This window comes from Polistes canadensis, unplaced genomic scaffold (assembly GCF_001313835.1).
Source record: "Polistes canadensis isolate GaletaPanama2010 unplaced genomic scaffold, ASM131383v1 scaffold_3, whole genome shotgun sequence".
NCBI classification, from domain to species: Eukaryota; Metazoa; Arthropoda; class Insecta; order Hymenoptera; family Vespidae; genus Polistes; species Polistes canadensis.
In genome coordinates, this window is record NW_014569550.1 from 484,975 (window position 1) to 506,244 (window position 21,270).

General features: G+C 29.6%; 1 protein-coding gene across 7 annotated transcripts in view; it reads left to right on the top strand.

The window, feature by feature from the left end:
- Window positions 1-21,270, top strand: part of LOC106786647 — an 83,859-nt gene that overhangs the window by 5,315 nt on the left and 57,274 nt on the right. For 2 of the 7 annotated variants that reach the window (XM_014748269.1, XM_014748287.1), the window contains exon 2: window positions 11,956-13,911. In XM_014748269.1, the coding sequence (XP_014603755.1) occupies window positions 13,852-13,911 (60 nt within the window). In that variant the 5' untranslated portion in view covers window positions 11,956-13,851. Of the gene's footprint in view, window positions 1-142; window positions 1,096-11,899; window positions 13,912-21,270 lie in introns of those variants that run through there. The other 5 variants (XM_014748304.1, XM_014748313.1, XM_014748296.1 and 2 more) reach the window with 4 other exon arrangements.

Consider the following 21,270-nt stretch of genomic DNA (forward strand, 5'->3'; position numbering starts at 1 on the left):
TTGCAATTTCTTTGAAAAATTTTGGTAAATATTTTTTATACTAAAAGTGAATAGATTTTATCGACTCTTATATTAAATATATATATAGGATATATAAAATAGATCTTATTTGTATTATTACTATATTATTTAGATTAACCAATATACGTGCCTATCGAGTCTTAAATAAAACTTATTTTCCATAATTATAGAAAAAAAAGAAAAAAAAATAGAAAAGGGAAGAAATTGAGAGAAAAAGAGATTGAAAGAAATGGGTAATGACTTTAGAAACATAGCCGTCTATGAACGATCGTTATCGAAATGAGGAAGTCGATTATTAAAAAGAATTATCCTAATGAGTATGTTAATAAGCGACAAAGTCGAGAAAGAAAAGACAGACAGACAGACAGACGACTAGAGAGAAAAAAAAGAAGATGGCATCTTCATTAGAGTTTTGTCCCTTCGAATGCAAAATAGTATTCCTTGGTCTTCTTGAAAAAAAAAAAAGAAAAAAAAAAAAGGAAGAAGAAGAAGAAAAAAAATTCTTCCGATCCGTTCGTTAGTTTCTCAACCTTCCTAAAAAAAGGAGAGAGAGAGAGAAAGAGAGAGAAACCGTTCACCAAGATTTTGCTCTATTTCTTCTACGAAAGGGATGAAAAGGTGCTGGAGAAATAAAAAAAAAGAAAAATTTGAGAGAAAATTGAAGAAGTGATCGATCGTAACTCGACTAATTAGAGATTAGGTCGTTATAAAAATATCGGATTGGAATGAGGATGGGTTAAAGAAAAGTAATAAATAAATTGGTGGCTGTTAGAATGAGAGAGACAATCGTAAGTTATCTCGATTCGATCTATCGATCTTGTTCCTATCGAATCTTGTTGCAAATGTCCCAGCCAGTGATCGCTTTAATCGTAATTTGTTTGCAAATGCGATTCCAACTGGACATCACCGGCTATGTAATATGTATATACGTGTGTATCTTTTGTTAGTGTATTTACATTATATGTACATGCATATATAGAGAGAGAGAGAGAATGAATACACGTGAATACAAAACAACAATTTCAGAGAATACGCAATAGGATCGATATATACGAGAATTCGTTGCAATTAATGGTAATTGGATTGATTGATTTTTCTTTTTTTTTCTTCTTTGAGAAAGAGAGAGAGAAAGAGAGGGAAAGAAAGAATGTTACATATTTAACAAAAAAAAAATAATACTCTTACTTTTTCTTTTACTTTCGTTCCTTTCCTTTTCTTTTCCTTATTTTTCTTTTTTTTTTCTTCTTCTTGCCCCGTTCTTTTTTATTTCGATATATTCGGTCGTAATTATGTCGTTTCTCATATAACACAGGGGAGTATAAAAACTGGTCTTTAATTTACGAGTTTTACGTGGTAGAGAAAAGAATTAAGGAGAAAATAAAAAAAAATACTTGTGCTTTTTTATTTTTTTTTTTTTTTTTTTTTGTTTAAATAAAGAAGAAGTATAAAAAGAAAAAGGAAAAAATAAGAATCTCGTTAACGGGATTAACCTCGTTAGTTTTGGTTTCGAAACGCGTACGTGCCAAAAATGATGAACGAATGTTTGCGCGCGCGCTTGGGAATTTTTCGTATGTATTATGCTTGTTGTAACGAGTCTTTCTCTAAAAAGGAAGAAGTAAAAACACATACACGATAGTTCCAACTATTTCTCACTTACGTTTCGTTTTCTTTCGCACGAGAAAAGTTTTTCACAATTCTTTTTGTTCATTTTTTTTCTTTTTTTTTTTGTATGAACCTTATTAGTCGATAAAAACGTTTACCAAAAATTGTATTACTGTCGAGAACTTTGTCATTGAATTTAAAACAAATTTTCTTTATGAGTTCGTTTTTGGATGTATTTGATTTTTATGATATTTTTCAACACTTGTCTAGACGCCGTGCGTTTCGAAATAAATAATTATTATCGCGTGTTGTATAAATTTGTTTCTTTTTTTTTGCTTCTTTTTACAAATTTAACGTAAATTATGGCATTAATTGAATATAAAATATATATTTAGAATTTTATTATATTAATTTAATAAAACATAAAAGTATATTTATTTGATTATACCAATGTGAATGAGATTTATTTTATAAAATATTTTTATACAAAAACAAAAAAAAAATATATATATATATAAAAAGAAGAGAAATTGGAAAACAACGAGGACGATCTTTTGTAAAAGAAAAAGTAAAAGTAAAAAAAACAAAACGTAATAGAAATTCGTTTCTGAATATTTTTCATTAGTAGGAACGGCTTAGAAAATGATTTCACATTAGAAGATCCTTTCGATCATGAGATTACAGAAATTGCTGGTACTCCTGGGGTAGATTTTCCATCGTTTTCCTACCTTCGATAGCCTTGGATTCTTTTCGTTTTTTTTTTCTTTCCTTTTGCTCGGTCGTTCGCTTAAAGGACTGTCGTGTTGAAACTGAGCGTTTTGCCGGTTGAAGATGGATCGAATGCCTTGACGATCGCATCCTTCTCTTTTCGGTTTCTCTTCTCCTTCTTCTTCTTCTTTTTTTCCTCATTCGAAGGACGATCAATAACGTTCTTCGTAATGATGGAAGACATATCATCCTAAATATATCTGCCCGTTGATTCCTTTCGTAAGAAATAGAAAGTAAAAAAAGTTAAAGAAAAAGAATAAAATAAAATAGAAAGAAGAAGAAGAAGAAGAAGAAGGGGAAAAAATAACAAACTACCAATCACGGGTCAAGATTATACGTCATTATATAATTTACGTATAATTGTTAAAATATTTTCTTTTTTAATTAACTTTTTGCTAATGCATAAGATTTGTAGAATACGGATGATAATAAAAGGCAAAGTAAAAAAACAAATAGAAAATACGTGTACGTACGTATTCGCGATGTTATTTTCTTAATATTTCTTCTTACTACTTCTTCATCTTTTTATTTTAGTTTCTTCTCTTTTTTAATTTATAAATCGTATCGAGATAATACACGTATTTTCTCTTGATATTTACTTTCTTTTTTCTTTTTCGTATTTCTTTTTTTTTTATCTCCATCGCACGTACACGTATTTGCGCATGCATATATATGAGTGCGTGTGCATACACACGATAGTTGCACGTTAGCATTAATGTTGACATATTTTCGCGTGCTCCTAGGATAGCAACGAAAAAATGTTTTTTTTTTTTTTTTTAACGGTATAGCAGGAGGTTATCATTTCCTCCAACACCCCTTCACCACCCCCCACCTTTCACCGCGGTGATGCCATTAGTTTCGACCGCGTAACAAGGAAATAGCGTGGGTTTTTCTGACAAGCGTTAAATTACAACCTTTTCGAACTGCTGATGGGAAGGATGGGTGGAAAGGGATGAGGAGGAGGAGGAGGAGGAGGGGAAGGGTGGTAGGGTTTGTTGCCAGACGAACGAACTCATTCTCGTTTGCGATTTATAACTGGGAGTGGACTGTCAAAAAAAAATTCTATTCATCGAATGGTGTGACCTCTTTTGAAATCGTTCAATTATATTACCAAAAATCATCGCATTCTCGTATGGTTTTATTTTTTTTTTCTTTTTTTTTTTTTTGAATGAACGAATAAACCAAAAAAAAGAATATATAATCTAGGAAAGAAGACAAAACCGACAACCCCCTCGACAAATGTCGAAAAATGATGATTCGAGATCTGATCGAATGTGTTGAAAAATATTTCGCGTTAAATAAATAAAAAAAAAAAAAGCATAGTAGTTTCCAGTATTACGAATCGTTCGTTTAGGTATTGAAGACGAAAAATATGAAAGCTCGAAAGGAAAACGCGTTTTACGATCGATTTGGGAAAAGGAAATTGCTAGTCATCGTGTGATTTCTTTTCCTTTTTTTCTTTCTTTTATGGAAAGAAAATAAAAATCAATCGACAGTCCTACAACAATAATGGGATTTTCAATTTGATATAAAATCCTCGAAATGTTTAACGTATTATTTGAGAAGAGATAAAGTTGATTGGTTAAATCTGTTTGCTCAAAGAAACAAAAAAAAAAAGAAGAAGAAAAAATAAGGCCTTTAACAATTACGAATTATCAATGTGATATATCAAATCATTGAAATGTTTAACATTTCATTTGAGAATAGATAAAGTTGGTTGATTAAATCGATTTGTTCAAAAAAGAAAAAGAAGAAGCAGAAAAAATGAGGCCTTTAACAATTACGAATTATCAATGTGATATATCAAATCATTGAAATGTTTAACGTTTTTCATTTGAGAATAGATAAAGTTGTTTGATTAAATCGATTTGTTCAAAAAAGAAAAAGAAGAAGAAGAAGCAGAAAAAATGAGGCCTTTAACAATTACGAATTTTCAATGTGATATATCAAATCATTGAAATGTTTAACGTTTTTCATTTGAGAATAGATAAAGTTGGTTGATTAAATCGATTTGTTCAAAAAAGAAAAAGAAGAAAAAGAAGAAGAAGATAGGGGAAAGATCGAGGAAAGTTAATCCTTTTTTTTTTCTTTTTTTTTTTGTCGATTGATTGATCGATCGATCGGTTATAAAATAGGTGCGGAGATTTGCACATACCTGGATACCTAGGTATCTGGCTAACTCGAATCAATATGGGATGCATAATGAAGTCTATCTAATGTGAACGAATATTGACCATTGTTCGTTCTACGAATAATACTCGAATGATTAGATTCTCATGTATGTACGTTGTTCGATCCTTCGAACTTCCGGGCAGTTGATTTCCCGTGTCGCGGAATATTCGACCGATGTTCCGGAACGTAGACACAGTTTCGAGTGTTCCTATCGAATGAATTCAAGCATGCGTTTGGTTGATTCGTTCCTACGTTAATTCGTTCGTTCGTTCGTTTGTACGTTTAATTGGTCAAATTAACCGTTAAGATGAAGAATATGTGAAATAAAAATCGCATAGATATATAAATGGAAAGATACACAATTAATTTCAATTAGAATAAAATCGAAAATTGATGTTTCTTTAATGTGAATGAAAGAATGAAAGAAAGATAAATTAACTAATTAAATGTTTTTATTTAGTTTATTATTATTTTACTAATTTTATACTATTTTTTCTTATATTTCTTTCTTGCTTTATTAAAAGTGGAGAAAAAGAAAATACTTCTTCGTTAGACTCGATGATACTGCTACTTATATTACTAATTTACTTAAATATATATATATCTCGAGCAATTCTATCTTTTTAAGAGAAATATTTAAATTAGAAAAAAGCATTCGTCTATTTCGATATAATAAAAAAAAAAGAGAAAAGTAAAAAAAGAAATAAAACAAGTTGTAAGAAATTTCTTATCGGTCAGGTATGATGAATTTTTTTCTTTACGACAAGTAAGTTGGTTAATAAAAAAGAAAAGTTAAAAAATAAATCATATCCAGAGATATTTCAAATGGCGAGGAATAAATTGATCGTAGTATTGATGGAATATTAAAGAAAATCAATAAATTATTGATAATAATAAGAAAAATAAAAGAAAACAAAACAAAAATAAGTTAAAAACAAATTAGAAATTAATTCGATGGGGAAAATTTGATGCAACTCGATAAATTAGATTTAAACAATCGACGAATAAAATAAATAATAACAAAATAATTCGAGAAATAGTAATACAAACGAAGTAATTATTAAACTAACTAACTAATAATAATATAACAATAAAATATTATCAATTCAAACAGGAAAATAAAAAGAAAGAAAGAAAAAAAGAAAGTAAGAGAGAAAGATTAGGGGTTAAGTCAAGAAAGCAGGTTAATATCAAAAGATAATGATCAATCAGCTAGGATAATTGATACAGAAGCATAGGTTAAATCGATCTAGGTAGGGATTATCGGTCCTTTAATCGGCATGGCTGGTGCAGTGCGATTTAGTATAGCGGATTGCACCGTATACCAGAGTGGGAACTTAATTACCAGATACGGATGCCAAATCCTGGTCGAACGGTTCGTAACCTGGAGAATAGTAAGCATATATATATATATATATATCTTTCCTATTCTCTACTGAATTTCTCCCATATATTATATATATATGTGAAAATATTTAGTTAGTTTTAAAACTTGACTTACGTAAATATCATATATTTTTTGTTTTTTCTGAAATTTCTTCTTTGCATAATTATTATCTTATATATTATCATTAACTTATACCGCGTCATTGGTTTTTACATTATTCAGAAGCCAAGTTTATGTATTTTTCTTACATAATACATCGGTTACTTTTTATTTTGATTATGCTTCCTTCTTTCTTCTTTTTCATCCATATTTCTGCAAAAAGAAAAATAATTCTCTCTTCTGTTTTAGTATAGAAGTAATATAGTAAAGGTGCCTATAGAAAAAAAAAATAAAAAAAAAACAAAAAATGGCCACGATTGAGAGATACTTCTGTTGAATGATGTCCTAAGAAAAACACCATAAGAACTGTCCCAATAAAGTCTTTGATAAATTTCATTCGGATAAAATGACTGGAATTAAGAAAAGTGCTTTTTGTCGTTCGGGAAAATTCTTCGAGGATTATTATTATTGATTTTTCCTTTCCCTATTTACTTACATTATTGATATATCATTGTTTTTCTTTTTTTCTTTGTGTAGTTTACGTTTATTCACAATGTAAAGAATTACAATGATATTATTTTTTTATTTTTTATAAATAAGCATTATCGTTTTATTATAATGTTTAATATTTTATAAATACGAATTTTTTTTAATGATATTCATAAATATTCATTAAATTGATAATCGAATTGATCAATGAATTTGTAGTTTCTTGTAAGGAAAGAAAAAAGGAAAAAAAAACCATATGACCATTATCAATAAATATTAACAGAACGTAATTTGAAATTATTTTTATGTCTATCTACACACCAGTTACGTTTATCTCACTTTTACACATTTACCTTAGACTATTTTATTTCATTTCACATTATTATTAGTTTTTTCTGACATTATTGGGTCAGAGTGAAAGAGAGAGAGAGAGAGAGAGAGAGAGAGAGAGAGAGAGAGAGAGAGAGAGAGAGAAATAGAAGTAAATAGAAGGAATGGAAATAAATAGTCTTTTTTTATCTTTATCTTGTTTCCAGTAGACCCAACCCAACTTCTCTAACTGTTTATGTTATTTCTGTTCGATATAATTCGAATTAGTCCGAGAGATTCTAAAGTTCTCTTAGGTACAATCTAATCTGGCCTTTACAAATTCTATCTTTCGATTTACTATACTATACTTTGACCTACAATAATATATATAGAATAACGATATAATATATATATTTTTTGAATTTTCCTTTTTTTTTTCATAAAGAAGAAAGGTTTAACACAAATCCCTTCATTTATTTACCCATTTACTTATTTTTAAATCTACATTTATTCGTTAATATTAGTTTGTTTTGTTTATATATTATTCTTATGGTTTTTACTTTCTTTTATAGAATATTTTATTTTTGTAATTTTTTATAACACGGATTTAACGCGAAGTATTATTTTTGTATTTTTATTCATTTTTATAATCGTTCTCTCGCTTTTTTTTGGCCTTCATCCATCCACTTTTTCTTCTTTTTTTAAATTCTATTTTTTCTTTTCTTTTCTGTGTTTTTTTTTTTTTTTTCTTTACCCGTATTAACGTAAACACGTACGTAACTTAAGTTGGAGAAGGAAAAACGCCTTTTTAAGCTCGCGATCTTGGGTAACTTGTTAAACTTTTCATTCGTTCCCATTTTCGAAAAGCTTAGAACGTTCGTCCTTAATAGATGTACGAACCTTAGCAAGATTCTTGAAAGGGTCCAATGAAGACCTTACGAGAGTGAAGAAGTTTCTCTCTTTAGAATTTTAACATTGTCTTTTATTTCCCCCATCGCAATCTTTCCATTCGATTTATTATCGATTTAATCTTATTTCTTTTTCTTTCTTCTTCTTTTTTTAATCTTCTTAATTATTCAAAGTTAGTATTTGCATTGGCAATTATCGAATTAAAGTTTCACATTAGATTTTACGCGTTATTTATTCTTTTACCCTCTGTTACAATTAAACAAAATTTTTGTTAATCTTATGGGGTTTCTTAATGATTTCAATGAAAAATATTACTTATGTATAATAAAAAGAAGTATCTAAGGGAATTTGGACATCAAAAGAAATAGAACTTAATTTTGACAAGTTAACTTATAACTATATATATATATAATATATAACTTATCAAACTTATCAAAATTAAGTTCTATTTCTTTTGATGTCCAAATTTCCTTAAATAACTTTTAATTAAGAATTTTTATTTTTGGACGAGAGAAACAACTAATTGAATTACTTATGTATGTTTGAAAAAATGACGATCAGTTTTTATTTTATTCGCGTTTATTCGCTCGTACGTTAGTTCATTTAATTATTCGTTGATTTGTTGATGAAAAACTCATCTCGTCAATGGTATTAATTAATAATAATGGATTTGTACTTTTTTTTGTAATTCACTTAACTCTTATCTCTTCTACAAAATTTGATTCAATAAATGAATCGAATGAATGGACGTGTATTAACAAAAAACAAAAAGTACGATTATACTTTTATTCGTCAACGTTACGTTTGACGTTTTTACGGAGAAAAAAAAAATAAAAAAGTAACAATCACTCTCAAAGGTATTTATTTAATAAAGAACAATATTTGCGATGCATTGTGACAAAATGCATTGCAAAATTTACCGTTTGTTGTATCTGACATGAAATTAACAAACACAATCAAATAAACGCTCGTACTTTTCTATCCTTTCTTTTTTTGGTTTACTTAGATAAGGAAATAGCATCAAAGAAAAATAAAAAAGGAATACTAAAATAAAAAATAATACAAAAGTTAATAAGTCAAGCACGAGTACTAGATAGATAGGTGAACCTTAAACTATCGATCCGATAATAAAAATGTAATTGGAGATGCGAGATAGATTATTTAACTTGTAGAAGAAAATTCGTTCTTTTTAAGAATTCAAAACTCACGAGAAAAAGAAAAAGAAGAAGAAGAAAAAAGAAAAAAAAGAGTGCAATGCAAGCTGTGTCGGATTCCTATCTCTCTTCGATTTCTTTCTAGTCTTGATCAATTCTTTATGAGTAATGGAATATCGATTGACTTCATTCACAATCGATACACACACATATATATATATATATACACGTAGACACAACCAGATAAGAGTAAAGGGAGGAAAAATATTGATAGAATAGATTTTCGGGAACAGCTCGTTACGTTTGTAGAACATTATCTTCCGCTCCAATAACGTTGAGATATCTACTAAAGATACCTACTTTATAAAAGAAGATAACTAACAACTATATATATATATAAACTGTTATTATTATTATTAATATTATTTTTTATCTTTATTTCGTTTCGTTTATTTTCTCTCATAATAATCTTTGAAACAAGACTCTATTAGCTTCGTTGCGATTTAGTTTCTTTTTTTATTTTTTTCAAATAAATATTTAATTATTAATCATATTATGTGAAATGGTAGGAATTTATTTTCATAAGTATATTTTTTTATCGATTGACAATATTCGCAAATTGTATAAATTTTTTATCATATTTTTATTTTCTTTATCGTTATCATTACTTTCTCTCTCTCTCTCTCTCTCTCTCCCTCTTTGTTGCAATTATTAATTATATGAAATATAAAAGAATTCATTTATCTTATCCCTTGAAAGCAGTAAAAAGGGAAAATTAATAAAGAATCACGAATGAATTAATCTCGTTGGATAATTTTACGAACCTTTATTATTTTGTATTTTTATTTCTTTCTCTCTCTCTCTCTCTCTCTCTATCTCTCTCTCTCTCTCTTTCTCTCTATTTATTTATTCTTCCTTTGAAAATATCTATTTAATTAATAATTACACGAATAAAAGATTATGAATTAATTTATCACGTTGTAGGAAAATACAAGGTAAACAAATTGGTATCTTATATAAACTCAATAATAATGTAAAATAAATGTAATAATATTTGTAGAAGAATAAATACGATATAGAAGTATAGAGAGAAAGAAATAGAGAGAGAAAGAGAGAGAGAGAGAGAGTAAGTGAGAGTATGTATATGAATAATAAGTTTGTTTACTTACAAGTGAGTGACGTTATTAAAACTTTCGCGACAAGTTTGTTTTTTCCTGACATTGTCATGAATATTTATTTTTCTATAACTCGTTTTTATAGAAGAATAGACGATATAGCGGCCCCGTATCATTAACACAAATTTTCATTTAAAACCTCGCCCTATTGAATTTATTTCTTTATTAATTTCTATATTGTTTTAATTCGTTAATCTAACTTATTATCCGTCAAACTTTCGACACAATTGTGCTATCAATTATTTTTTCTTTTTGTATTTTCAATTCTCTTACATCTTTTTTTTCTCGCACACAGGAAAAATTAAAATTTGAATAAATAAATAAAATAAAACGATAATAATGATCATCGAGAATTGAATAAAAAAGAGAATTTGAAATATAAAATTATCTTACGTAAAATGTGGCGCGTATTTTTTTGTCTTTTTTTTCGATTCTATTCTCGTAGATACTTTTAACTTTAAATTCGCGCGTTTCTTATTTCCCGCAAAAGAAGAAGAAGAAGAAGAAGAAGAAAAGAAACCCTTTAGTTGCTTTGAAAAAGAAAAAAAACACGTAATGTATTGTACGTACTTTTCACTTTACATCTAATTCCTTCTTCTTTTTTTGTTTCCATCTTCTTCTTCTTTCAGGAAACCGTAAGGTTAGAGATATCAAAAGATAGAAAATAAAACGAAAAAAAAAAAAAAAAAAAAAAGATAAAAAAAAATTTAAAAAAAGGAAAAAAGGGGGGAGGGGAGGAAAGGTTCGAAGAAAATTGGGAAAGCCTTACCTCCCATTAGTTAAACGAACAAAACAATAATTTTTGTATTTTTATTATAGAATTTTCGTAGTTTAATTGGACGCACGTAAAAAAAAAAAAAAAAAAAAAAAAAAAATAAAAAACGCGAAGAATGAGAATTAAAAATAAAAAAAGAGATAAATTCGTAAATTAATCCCGCGATTTTCTTACATTTTTAAAATAAAAAAAACTAAAAAAAAGAAAAAGATAAATGAACAAAAAAAAAGGTTAGAAAAATGAACTCAAATTTCTATTACATTATCGCATTATTATACCGGTCAAGTTAACACACACATATACATATAATACACATATCAAAAATCATTTTCACCAGATCTTACAAGTTTATTCGAATTTCAGTAAAACGAGTCGTATGTGTGTGTCTGTGTGTGTACCAAAGCAGGGTGCAACTATAAGAGGACGAAGCAATAGGATAGTAGTCGTGGAACTTAAGCAAGACCTCTGAGAATACGCGGATTAAGAATACGAACCCAGCTCGAATTGCTCAAAGGAAAGAGGACCATCGGTCCTGGAAGGGTGGTGGTTGTGTTGGTGGTTGTGTTGGTGGTGATGTTAGTAATACTAGAGACAGTAGTAGTATTAGTAGTGTAGTAATAGTAGTAGTAGTATTGCAAGTACTACGAGAGGAAACAGAAGGAGAACGAAATCAACATCGATAGTAGTAGAAGGAAGAAGGGAGAAGGGAAGGGAAGGGAAGGGAAGGGAATTTTCGTCAAAGAGAGAAAAGGGTGGTCGAAGGTTGATTCGCTCGAAGGCTACCAACACTATTAAGGAACTCTTCCTCGTGAGTGTTCCGTTTCTCTTATTAAGAAATGGCAATGGTAAGGACCAACTTGTAAGTTGGTGAGGGGAGACACCAGTAACATACTACGATCCTGGTGAAAAGCGTTATTAACGCCCTGGGGCCAAACAACCGAATTTCTCTCTCTCTCTCTCTCTATTTCTCTCTCTTACTCTCTCTTATTCTTTCACTTGTCTCCTATTCCCGTTCGTTCGTTAATTCATTCATTTATAGGTAGCGTAATATTTCGATAAGTTGAACAATATTCGTGAAATGGGATATTTTTATAGCTTCCGAATTGACTACGACGTCGATTTGAAAGACTCAAACTGAAAGAGAGAGAGAGAGAGAGAGAGAGAAATTAAACGTGTTTCGATTCGCAAAATTGTGTCGGTAATAAATAACTGTAATATGGTAGAACAGTAACAACAGCAACAACAGTAACACAATAACAGCAACAACAACAAACGGTGGCTTCCAAGGGAAACGCCTAGTCGTATTGTATAGTAAAATGTTCTTCCGTTTCTGCGACTGGCGCACTAATAATACTCATGCAACACGATTTACAGGCTTGTTCTGGAATATTTCCCTTCTTCGACAAACGGCTGGTTGCCTTTTGTGCACCGTGAGAACTACTTTGCCAAGTCGAAACGGGAATAGCCTTGGAGCGGGCCGAATTTCGAGTAAACTGTAATATCTATTCTGTTTGAAGTAAGACAGCAAAGACAAGAGAAAGAGAGACAGAGATTTAGAGAGAGAGAGAGAGAGAGTGAGAGAGTGATACATAACTACTTACATACTTACTTACTTGCACTTACGGTATTTACGTACATAAGTGAATGTAATTTATAAAGGATGAAGGATAGAAAAGGAATGAAATTTCTGAAAAGTTTTATCCTAAAGCTTACAACGTAAAACAATAAAAGTGAATGTAACGTGCGTGTGTCTTTCGTGGAAGGATTAAAACAACATTCTGCGTATAATAAGTATTTCGCGTTGAAGTAATCTAATTGTTCTCTTATCTAACTATCCATCTATTTGGCTTTCTCGATCGGTAGTCGGATTCTAAACACGAATGGAAGTCAGAGTATGTCTCGCCTAATTCCATCGTCAAAGTATCTTCTATTAGAAACGTTTCGCGTGTTCGAAGTAAGACGACAACGAGGACAACCAAGAACGTTGGCTAACTCGCGTTCCCGACGTTTCAAACCGATGACGATAATAATGTGCGATACGAATCGGTATTGACAAGTTTCTTCTTTATATCTGAACGAAATTCTTTTTCTCAGGGAAGAAATAAGAGAAGAGAAGAGAAGAGAAGAAAAGAGAAGAAGAAGAGAAGGGCTTTGGGCGAGGAGAAAAATACGGAAGGTTGAAGTATATACTGTTAAGGGGGTGTGGAGGAAGTATATATATATATATATGTACTGTCCAAGTCTGGAAGGTTTTATCGTCGCGTACGTCTTTTCGTGTTCATTCAACGAAGAAGGAAAACTTACCTCTCCGCCCAAGAATCCTCATAGAAAGTATTATATCATTGAGAGAAAGAGATAAGATACCGAAGGAACGAAAAGCAAGGAAGGAAGGAAGGAAGGAAGGGATTATAATTGAAACGAAAAATACAGATCATTTTTTGTTTATTCTTTTTTCCTTTTATATTTTAACGTGAACAACGATATCATACTAGCGGTTACTACCTGCGAATTGCATTTGGTGCTTGACAAACAGGGAAAGAAAAAGAAAAAGATTTAAACAAAAAAAGAAAAAAAAAAGAATTACAAACAGAAAGAGAGAAAGAAAGATAGATAGAAAAGGTGACACCCAAGCGTATCATAAAACGTTTCGTATTTCAGAAATAATACTCACCTGTATGTAGGAGTAACAGTAATAGTAGTAGTATTAGTAATACCACCTGTCATTGTTGTTGTTGTTGTTGTTGTTGTTGTTGTTATTGTTGGTTGGTTGGTTGTTTGTTGCAACGTTCTGTGAACTGAACCTTCGGGATATTAAAGTATAATACGTTCGTGAATGTGCGCTAGTGAATTGGTGGTGGTTGTTATTGTGATAGTGGTGGTGGTTCGTGCGAAAGTAGAAAAAGACGAGCCTGAAAAACATGGTACACGAAGGCACCGGTTTATGGCATGCTGCTGGATTCAATGTGTCCAGGTGGCTGATGGTTATAATACATGGCTATCGGGTCACCAGTCTCATCCTGTCTATCCTACTTAACGTGTTGGTACCTACCGGTGAGTATCATTCACTCATTAATACCTTTTTCAGTCTCATTTGCTTCATTCGTTCGTTCGTTCGTCCAATTTTCTTTTTTTTTTTTTTTATTTTGTTTCGTTTCGTTCAGTTTACGATTAATCACTTTTCCTTTATCCAGTTTTCTCTTTTCATCTAGCCCCCCGATAGTTGATGGTGTTGTGTTATTCACCCTAGTGCGAATCTAAATACATCTCCAGTATGTTTCAATGTTAACGTTGACATTCATATTTTCTACCTTTGACTTTCTTTTCAACTTTTCAAAGCTCTGTTTTTTTATTTTTTCTCGCGCGAGGTGGTAGGGAAGGGGTGAAGGGGTTCTCCCTTAAAAAATAAAATGTTTCTTCCTTTTTGTTCGTTCGTTCGTTCTCGTTTACGGTTTTCATTTTCTTTTTATTTTTTTATTTTTCTATTTTATATATATAAATATATAATATTTCGCTACGAGAGAGAGATATTTTGTGCGTACGTATGTTTCGATTCATTCAGCGACAGATTTACGTCAAAAGCACGCAGGAAAATTTATTAAAACAATGTAAATTCTCTTGAATATATATATAAAATATATACAATATATATAGGTATATTAAAATTTGTAATATATATATATATATGTGTATAGATAGAAAAAGAGAGAGAGAAATAGAGAGAGAGAGAGAATACGCGCATAAAATTTTACAAAAATTCCCGTTTTTTACACATTATGTATAACTCATATATATGCGAAAAGTGTGGAGAGAGGGGAAAAAAAAAGAGAAAAAAAGGAAACGCGAACGGAAGAAGAATGTTTTAATAGGACTCGTACTAAAATTCTTTTACAATTTGAAATAGTTGAGACCCGAGTGGCAACAAATTTGGCCACCCGCGCCCCCCCCCCCTTGTCCCCATACGTTGAAAAAGCTAAAGGATTTTTCTTTCAACCAGGTGTGTAATATCATTTTTATATTTAATTTTTAACTACTATTATACTATTTTTCAGTTTTTTGTTTTCTATGTAATACCGATATAGCTTTCGATACTCGATTGAAAATTTCGATTAAAATAATAATAAAATTAAATGAAAAAAAAACAACAAAGAAAGTATTTGAAATAGAGAGCACGCTTTTTTGTTGTTCTATTTTCTCTTAAGAGTTGATTAAAATGTGAAACAGGATGCAATTTGTTGCATTTCTTTTCCATCTTTGTTTGTTTTTTCTTTTTTTGTTTTATTTTGTTTTGTACCCATTCACTTAGAACGATCAATAATTTTAATTTGTTCTTTTATTCCCCGTTGACCGATGGATAAATATTAAACGCGCGAATTCGCAGATCTGTTAAATATACGCAAGGTGAGATTAAAAATAAAAGAAAAATGTATTTTATCCCAAGCGATAACGTTCACGTTGAGTAATTTGTTCTTCCAACGATACCACCGTGGTCGGGATTGGTTGATTATAATTCTCTCTACAAAACAATCGATGATATTTTTCTAATTATTATTATTATGCCAAGGTATATAATATATATATTGTCAATAAAAATGTTACAAGGAATCTTGCATTAAATTAATTTAATAAAAATGAAATAACAATTTAATCAAGGAAAAATTTAACGAGTTTTCCTTTTGTATAGTAATATTGTTGGTGAAAATTTTTAATCAATTACAGAGGATATCGATCGGTTGCAACAATTGATAGAACAATCGGTTTCAAAATTGTTATAACAATACTGTTTCCCCATATGTTAATCGGTAATTCGATGTTACTAATTGTGTATCGAATACAATACGTACACATACATTTGAACGATTTACGTTTAAACAATAAAGGGGAAACAAAAATATTCAGAAATAATTCGTATGAAATATATTGAACGAAAAATGACTATTTCAATCTTTTGTATCGTAATAACGAATAAATTATATATGACAATTGTAATAATGTTATTTTGAATTAGACGAACAGACAGACAGACGGATAGATTAATATGTTACGTTACATCGTAATAATCGAAATAAATTTGGATAGGACAAATTTTTACCCCTACCTATCTATATCTCGTTAATTATTATTTCATGAAAATATTATTCGCGGTTGTATTATTATTATACGATAACGCGTTAACATGCAACTAATCCGTGAATTCATTGGAACGCATTCGATAATGCTTGTACGGCATGCTTACAAAAGCATAATTCTATGTGTGTGCGTTTGCAATGCGTATATACTATCCCTTATAGATACTTAGGTGTGTGTATGTGTGTGTGTACCACGCGTGTGAATTGTCGAAATAAAATTGAAAGGAAATACGCGGAAATATGCGTTGCGGTCGACGATTATAAAACGAACGATTTATATTAAAAAGAAGAAAAATAAAAAAAAAAAAAAAAAAAGAAAAGTGATAATAATATTAAATAAATAAATAAAATGAGGGTGAAAAATTGATTGTGAAACAATGATTTTGTACGTTTGTTGTTTTTTTCTTATCGTTGTCGTGGGATCAATATTTTATTCGATTTTATATTTATCTTACGAATGATTAATATTTGTATATATATATATGATTGCAAAAATATATATTTATGTCCCCCCCCATAGTTTCTATCATTTTTCTTGATACGAGCATACTCACGGTCGATCGGTTATTTCTCTTGGATTTACGATCTTCTTGCCAGCTCGTTACCTTGCACGCGTTGTGCAGCTGCAACGTAACAGCGTATGCGCGTTCCTTAAAATGCAAATTTTTAGTGGAAACTCTTTTCCCGTGGCACATCGAGGAAAAGTATATCGTACGGTTTGTGTCTCTAGGAATATAACCTTTTCAGTATATACTCCAACATTCACTTTATGTAATATTATAATATATGCATACACATACGTTTCATACATATGTATTTATATAATATTTACACCTACGCACTTATATACCTTACGTATATACACACCTATGTAATATTAAATGCATACATTTATACAAAAATTTATACACCCTAGTATATACAGGATGTCTCCCCCCTAGCCTTGCACTTGGGTTCTTATGGTAATAGAAAAAAAAAAAAGTAAAATAGCAAAATATGACGAAATATTGTAACATTGATTTTCTTCATTTTTGAATACGATATGGTAACAACAACAAAACAAAAAAAGAAAGAAAGAAAATTAAATGGAAATTTTAATTTAAATATATGTAAAAGTAAGAAGATTCTATATAAATGAGGAACTAATTGTCTTTTTCCTAGAGTGTAAAATAATATTCTACGATTTTAGATTATAATTTAATAAGGTATAGGGGTGAATGCCGAGTAACGGAGAATTTTGATAAACAAAAAAATAAAAGCGAAATTACTTTTCGAACAACCCAATATGTTATATATGCGTCTGTACATGTGTGAGTGGATGTTTTCATGTATTTTTACTATGTAATATTATTTATATACGTACTTAAACCTTTATTCCAGTATATACATTTATATATGTATATAATATCTACTATTATACGCGTTTATGAGTATACGTGAGCCTGTGTGTTTGTGTTTTAATGCAAATACGCAATATTTAGAAATCTCGAAACATTTATTCGACTCGTAGGAACAATATAAAATATACAACTGGGGTAAAAACTTAATATGTTTATAATTATCTCGAACTAGGGTGGGATTATTCTCTCAAGGGTTGGGAGTTGCATTTTCAAATTTAGAATTCTTCCCGCGTTGCGGTAAAACAAGCATTTCCCTTACCCCACGTATGTTTTATATATGTATTATATACGTATATACCTATGTATGCATGTATGTGTATTCTTCCTAGGTGAATACGAATTCTGAAACATCTTTAGCACGTATAGGATATAATTAGAGATTTTTTTTTTCATGTCTTTTATAATTGTACGCTCTTTTGGTTGGATATACACGTTTGTATCTCTCTCTCTCTCTCTCTCTCTCTCTTTTTCTCTCTTTTACTTGCATATATGTTCAAACGGAAAATATGGTAAAGTAAACGTTTTGCATGATAAACGTGTCTAACTAACGCGACCATCTTTTTCTACTTCCCAAAACTTTCATCAAATTCGACGCGTTGTTATTAAAATCAAGTTAATTCATTCGTGCGAATTTTGACGCTTCAATTATAACAGAATGATAATAATAATAATAAATAGATTCAAAATAGGAATGGATTTCTATAAATATCATCTTATCGAACATATAAATATGAAATCATTATGATAATTTAAATAAATATAAAGAAGATGTGAATTTGATATTAAATGTGTCGAATCGAAAATGTCTGAACAAAAATATTTTTCGAATATAAAAATATATAATTACTTTTTGATATAATTCGATGAAACAATTTAACTCTGATAAAAATATTATATTATAATATTAAGTTAAAATAGAACGATTGTATTTGTCACGAATCGTGATTAGATTCAAAGACGGTCGGATAATTTCTATTCCTATAAATTGAAAATGAAAAACAAAAAAAAAAAGAAGACAAAAACTATTACATTCTCGATAAGTTCGTTCAATAATTTACCCTTTAGACCAAAAATACAAGTACTTTTGTTATAAAAAGTTTCTCTACCTTCTGACATTTAATGTTTTTTATTTTGTTCGTTTCGAAATTTAAAATTACGAAGGTAACAAAAATTTAAGTTTACTTCGTATATTTTTCTACAAATATAAAGTTACATTTCTAATGCAACGATTTAACTTGTAACTCTGTTTAACTTGCACGTATACATTCGATACCAAAAAACGAATGTTCTTATACATATATATATATATATACATACACTTACATACACGTGTACGTAAACGTACGTCTACACTTGGTAGATTTATATATTCAACCTTTTCCGTTCCAGGAATTTCGGTTAGCTCGGTAGACTCTCATTTCCTGATTTTTATTCATCCAGTAGAATAAAACGTAGCGTTTTCGAAACTAAAAAGAAACGTTTCGTGCTTTGATTCGCGTTTCAGTCAAACGAAGAAGAAATGAAAGAAGAAGAAGAAAAATTACTAACAGAGAGAGAGAGAGAGAGAGAGAGAGAGATACGCGAACGATTTTCTTTGTTTTATAACTTAAACAAAACAACAAAAAATATCTCTATGCGTAGGTTTGTGTTTGTCCTATCTGCCTGCTATGTGTATGTATGTGTGTGTGATATATAAATGCATCGCGTTGTTAAAAATATATACCTTACGAGTGTACACGGATAAATTTCACAGAATATTTCTAATGGCATACAACAACAACAACAACAACAAAGCTTTTCTATTTCGATAAATTTTTCTTCGAATAAACCATAAGGTTACTTATATATATATACAAATATATATTCTGTGAAAATAAAATTACTCGACGAATTTTGTCATACGTAAAGACGAGAAATTCAAATGAAATTCGACGTCGATCGAGAAATATTGAATTTTCCAAACGACAAAACACGAATGGTATTTTATATTTGTCTAAGTTAATTGCAGTAATTGGCAGAACTTATGAAACATTTAGTTTTTCTGATGTTTACTTAAAATATTCACTTCCCGTACGAATAAAAATCTCACATTTATATATCGCGTTGAGTATGATAATTAATTAGTATATGTAATGAATATTCAAAGAGTAAAAACGAATCCATTAGTATGATTAACATTTATTTAAATATAATATGTTTAATTATTTTACTTATAATAATTCGCATAGAAACAATTCAAATAAAATATATTATTTAATAAGTTGCAATAGAAATGTTAAATTTGTATCGACAAATTGTGAATAACTGAACAAATTGATTTTTCATTGTATACTTTACTATGTCAGATTTAACGACAATTTTTCTTCTGTAAGATTGAAGAAATTCGTGGATGAAGTTTTGCTGAATACTTTTGTTACATTCTATATAGTTACATATGACTGTCTATGTGTATATATGTGTGTGTGTGAGAAAATTCTAGAGTAAGAATTTCTTTTTATTTCGATATCTACGATCACCCAAGTGGTTCATCATTATTTCTCTCTATCGAGTCTTAAGTAGACACTGTCACAGTGAAGTATCTCTGATCGAATGCTTGCCTTCTACTTGTAGGTATATTGAAGTAGTTGATTTTGTTACCGTCGTTGTGCGTCGAGTACAGTAACTCAAGTTCTCTTCTTATTCGTTTTATTTTATTTTCCTTTTTCTTCTTCTTCTTCTTCTTTTTCTTATTTTTTTCCTATTTTCCTTTTCTTCCACTTATCCTTTTTCTCTCCCTATGGGGGATAGATAGTAGGTGTAGAAAAGAGCACGAAGAAAGAAAGAAAGAAAAAAAGAAAACAAACGGAAAAAAGAGGTAGAACGTTTTTTCATTGGATTTATTTGACATCAATGATGCGCCATATCAAAGTGCTTCTTTTTCTTTTCTTTTCTTCTTTTTTTTTTTCTTTAGTCGAAAGAAGAGAGTCGGGATAAGATTGAATTTATTTTCGATCTAATTTACATGTTATACGAATTTATGTAATAATAATATTACATGTATATATCTCTTGTACTATTTTCTTTATTCATTTGGAACACCGTCATTCTTCTTACTTTCATTTGTATGTTTTTTTTGTTGTTGTTATTTCTTTTTACGCGAAGGATATTAGGGGGGGAGGGGGAAAAAAAAAAAACAAGAAAACCAATTAAAATTGACATAATTAAAAATAATTAAATTTTGTTCATACTCGCCATAAGCAATTGGTATGAAATATTTCAATTTTCGCGAATGATTATTATATACGTTTCGATGAATATTTCAAATAAAATAATACGCAAAAAATAACGATCTTTGTTTACATACTAATAATATTTTATTAATATTCTTTCGTTTTTTTTTTCCTCTTCTTTCTTTTATTATTTAACTTTCTCATAGAACAACGTGCCCCGACCCCCTTCTCTACCACGAGATCGTACTCTATTACGAGAGAACAATAATGTAGGAAATTGAATTATCATATATACTCTATAATTTAAACATATAAGTAAGTATAATATAATATATAATTTCGTGATAAACTTACGAGATTGGTAATATCTTCTCTCAATAAAAGCTGTCTTCCTCTCTCACTTTCCTTTTCTCTTTCTATCTCGGAGACTGTAACGTTAATATTATCGAAATGAATTCAAATTATATTCATTGTATTTTCCTTTTGCAAGTCTTGAAAGTTCTTTGTAATTGCATTTCCTCTCTCTCTCTCTCTCTCACTCTCTCTCTTTCATTCTATCTTTTATCTAGAATAAGTGATATTCTTCACGGATACTCAATGTAGAAAATAGCTTCGAGTATAAAATAATAATAATAATAATAATAATAATAATAATAATTATAATAAATATTAACG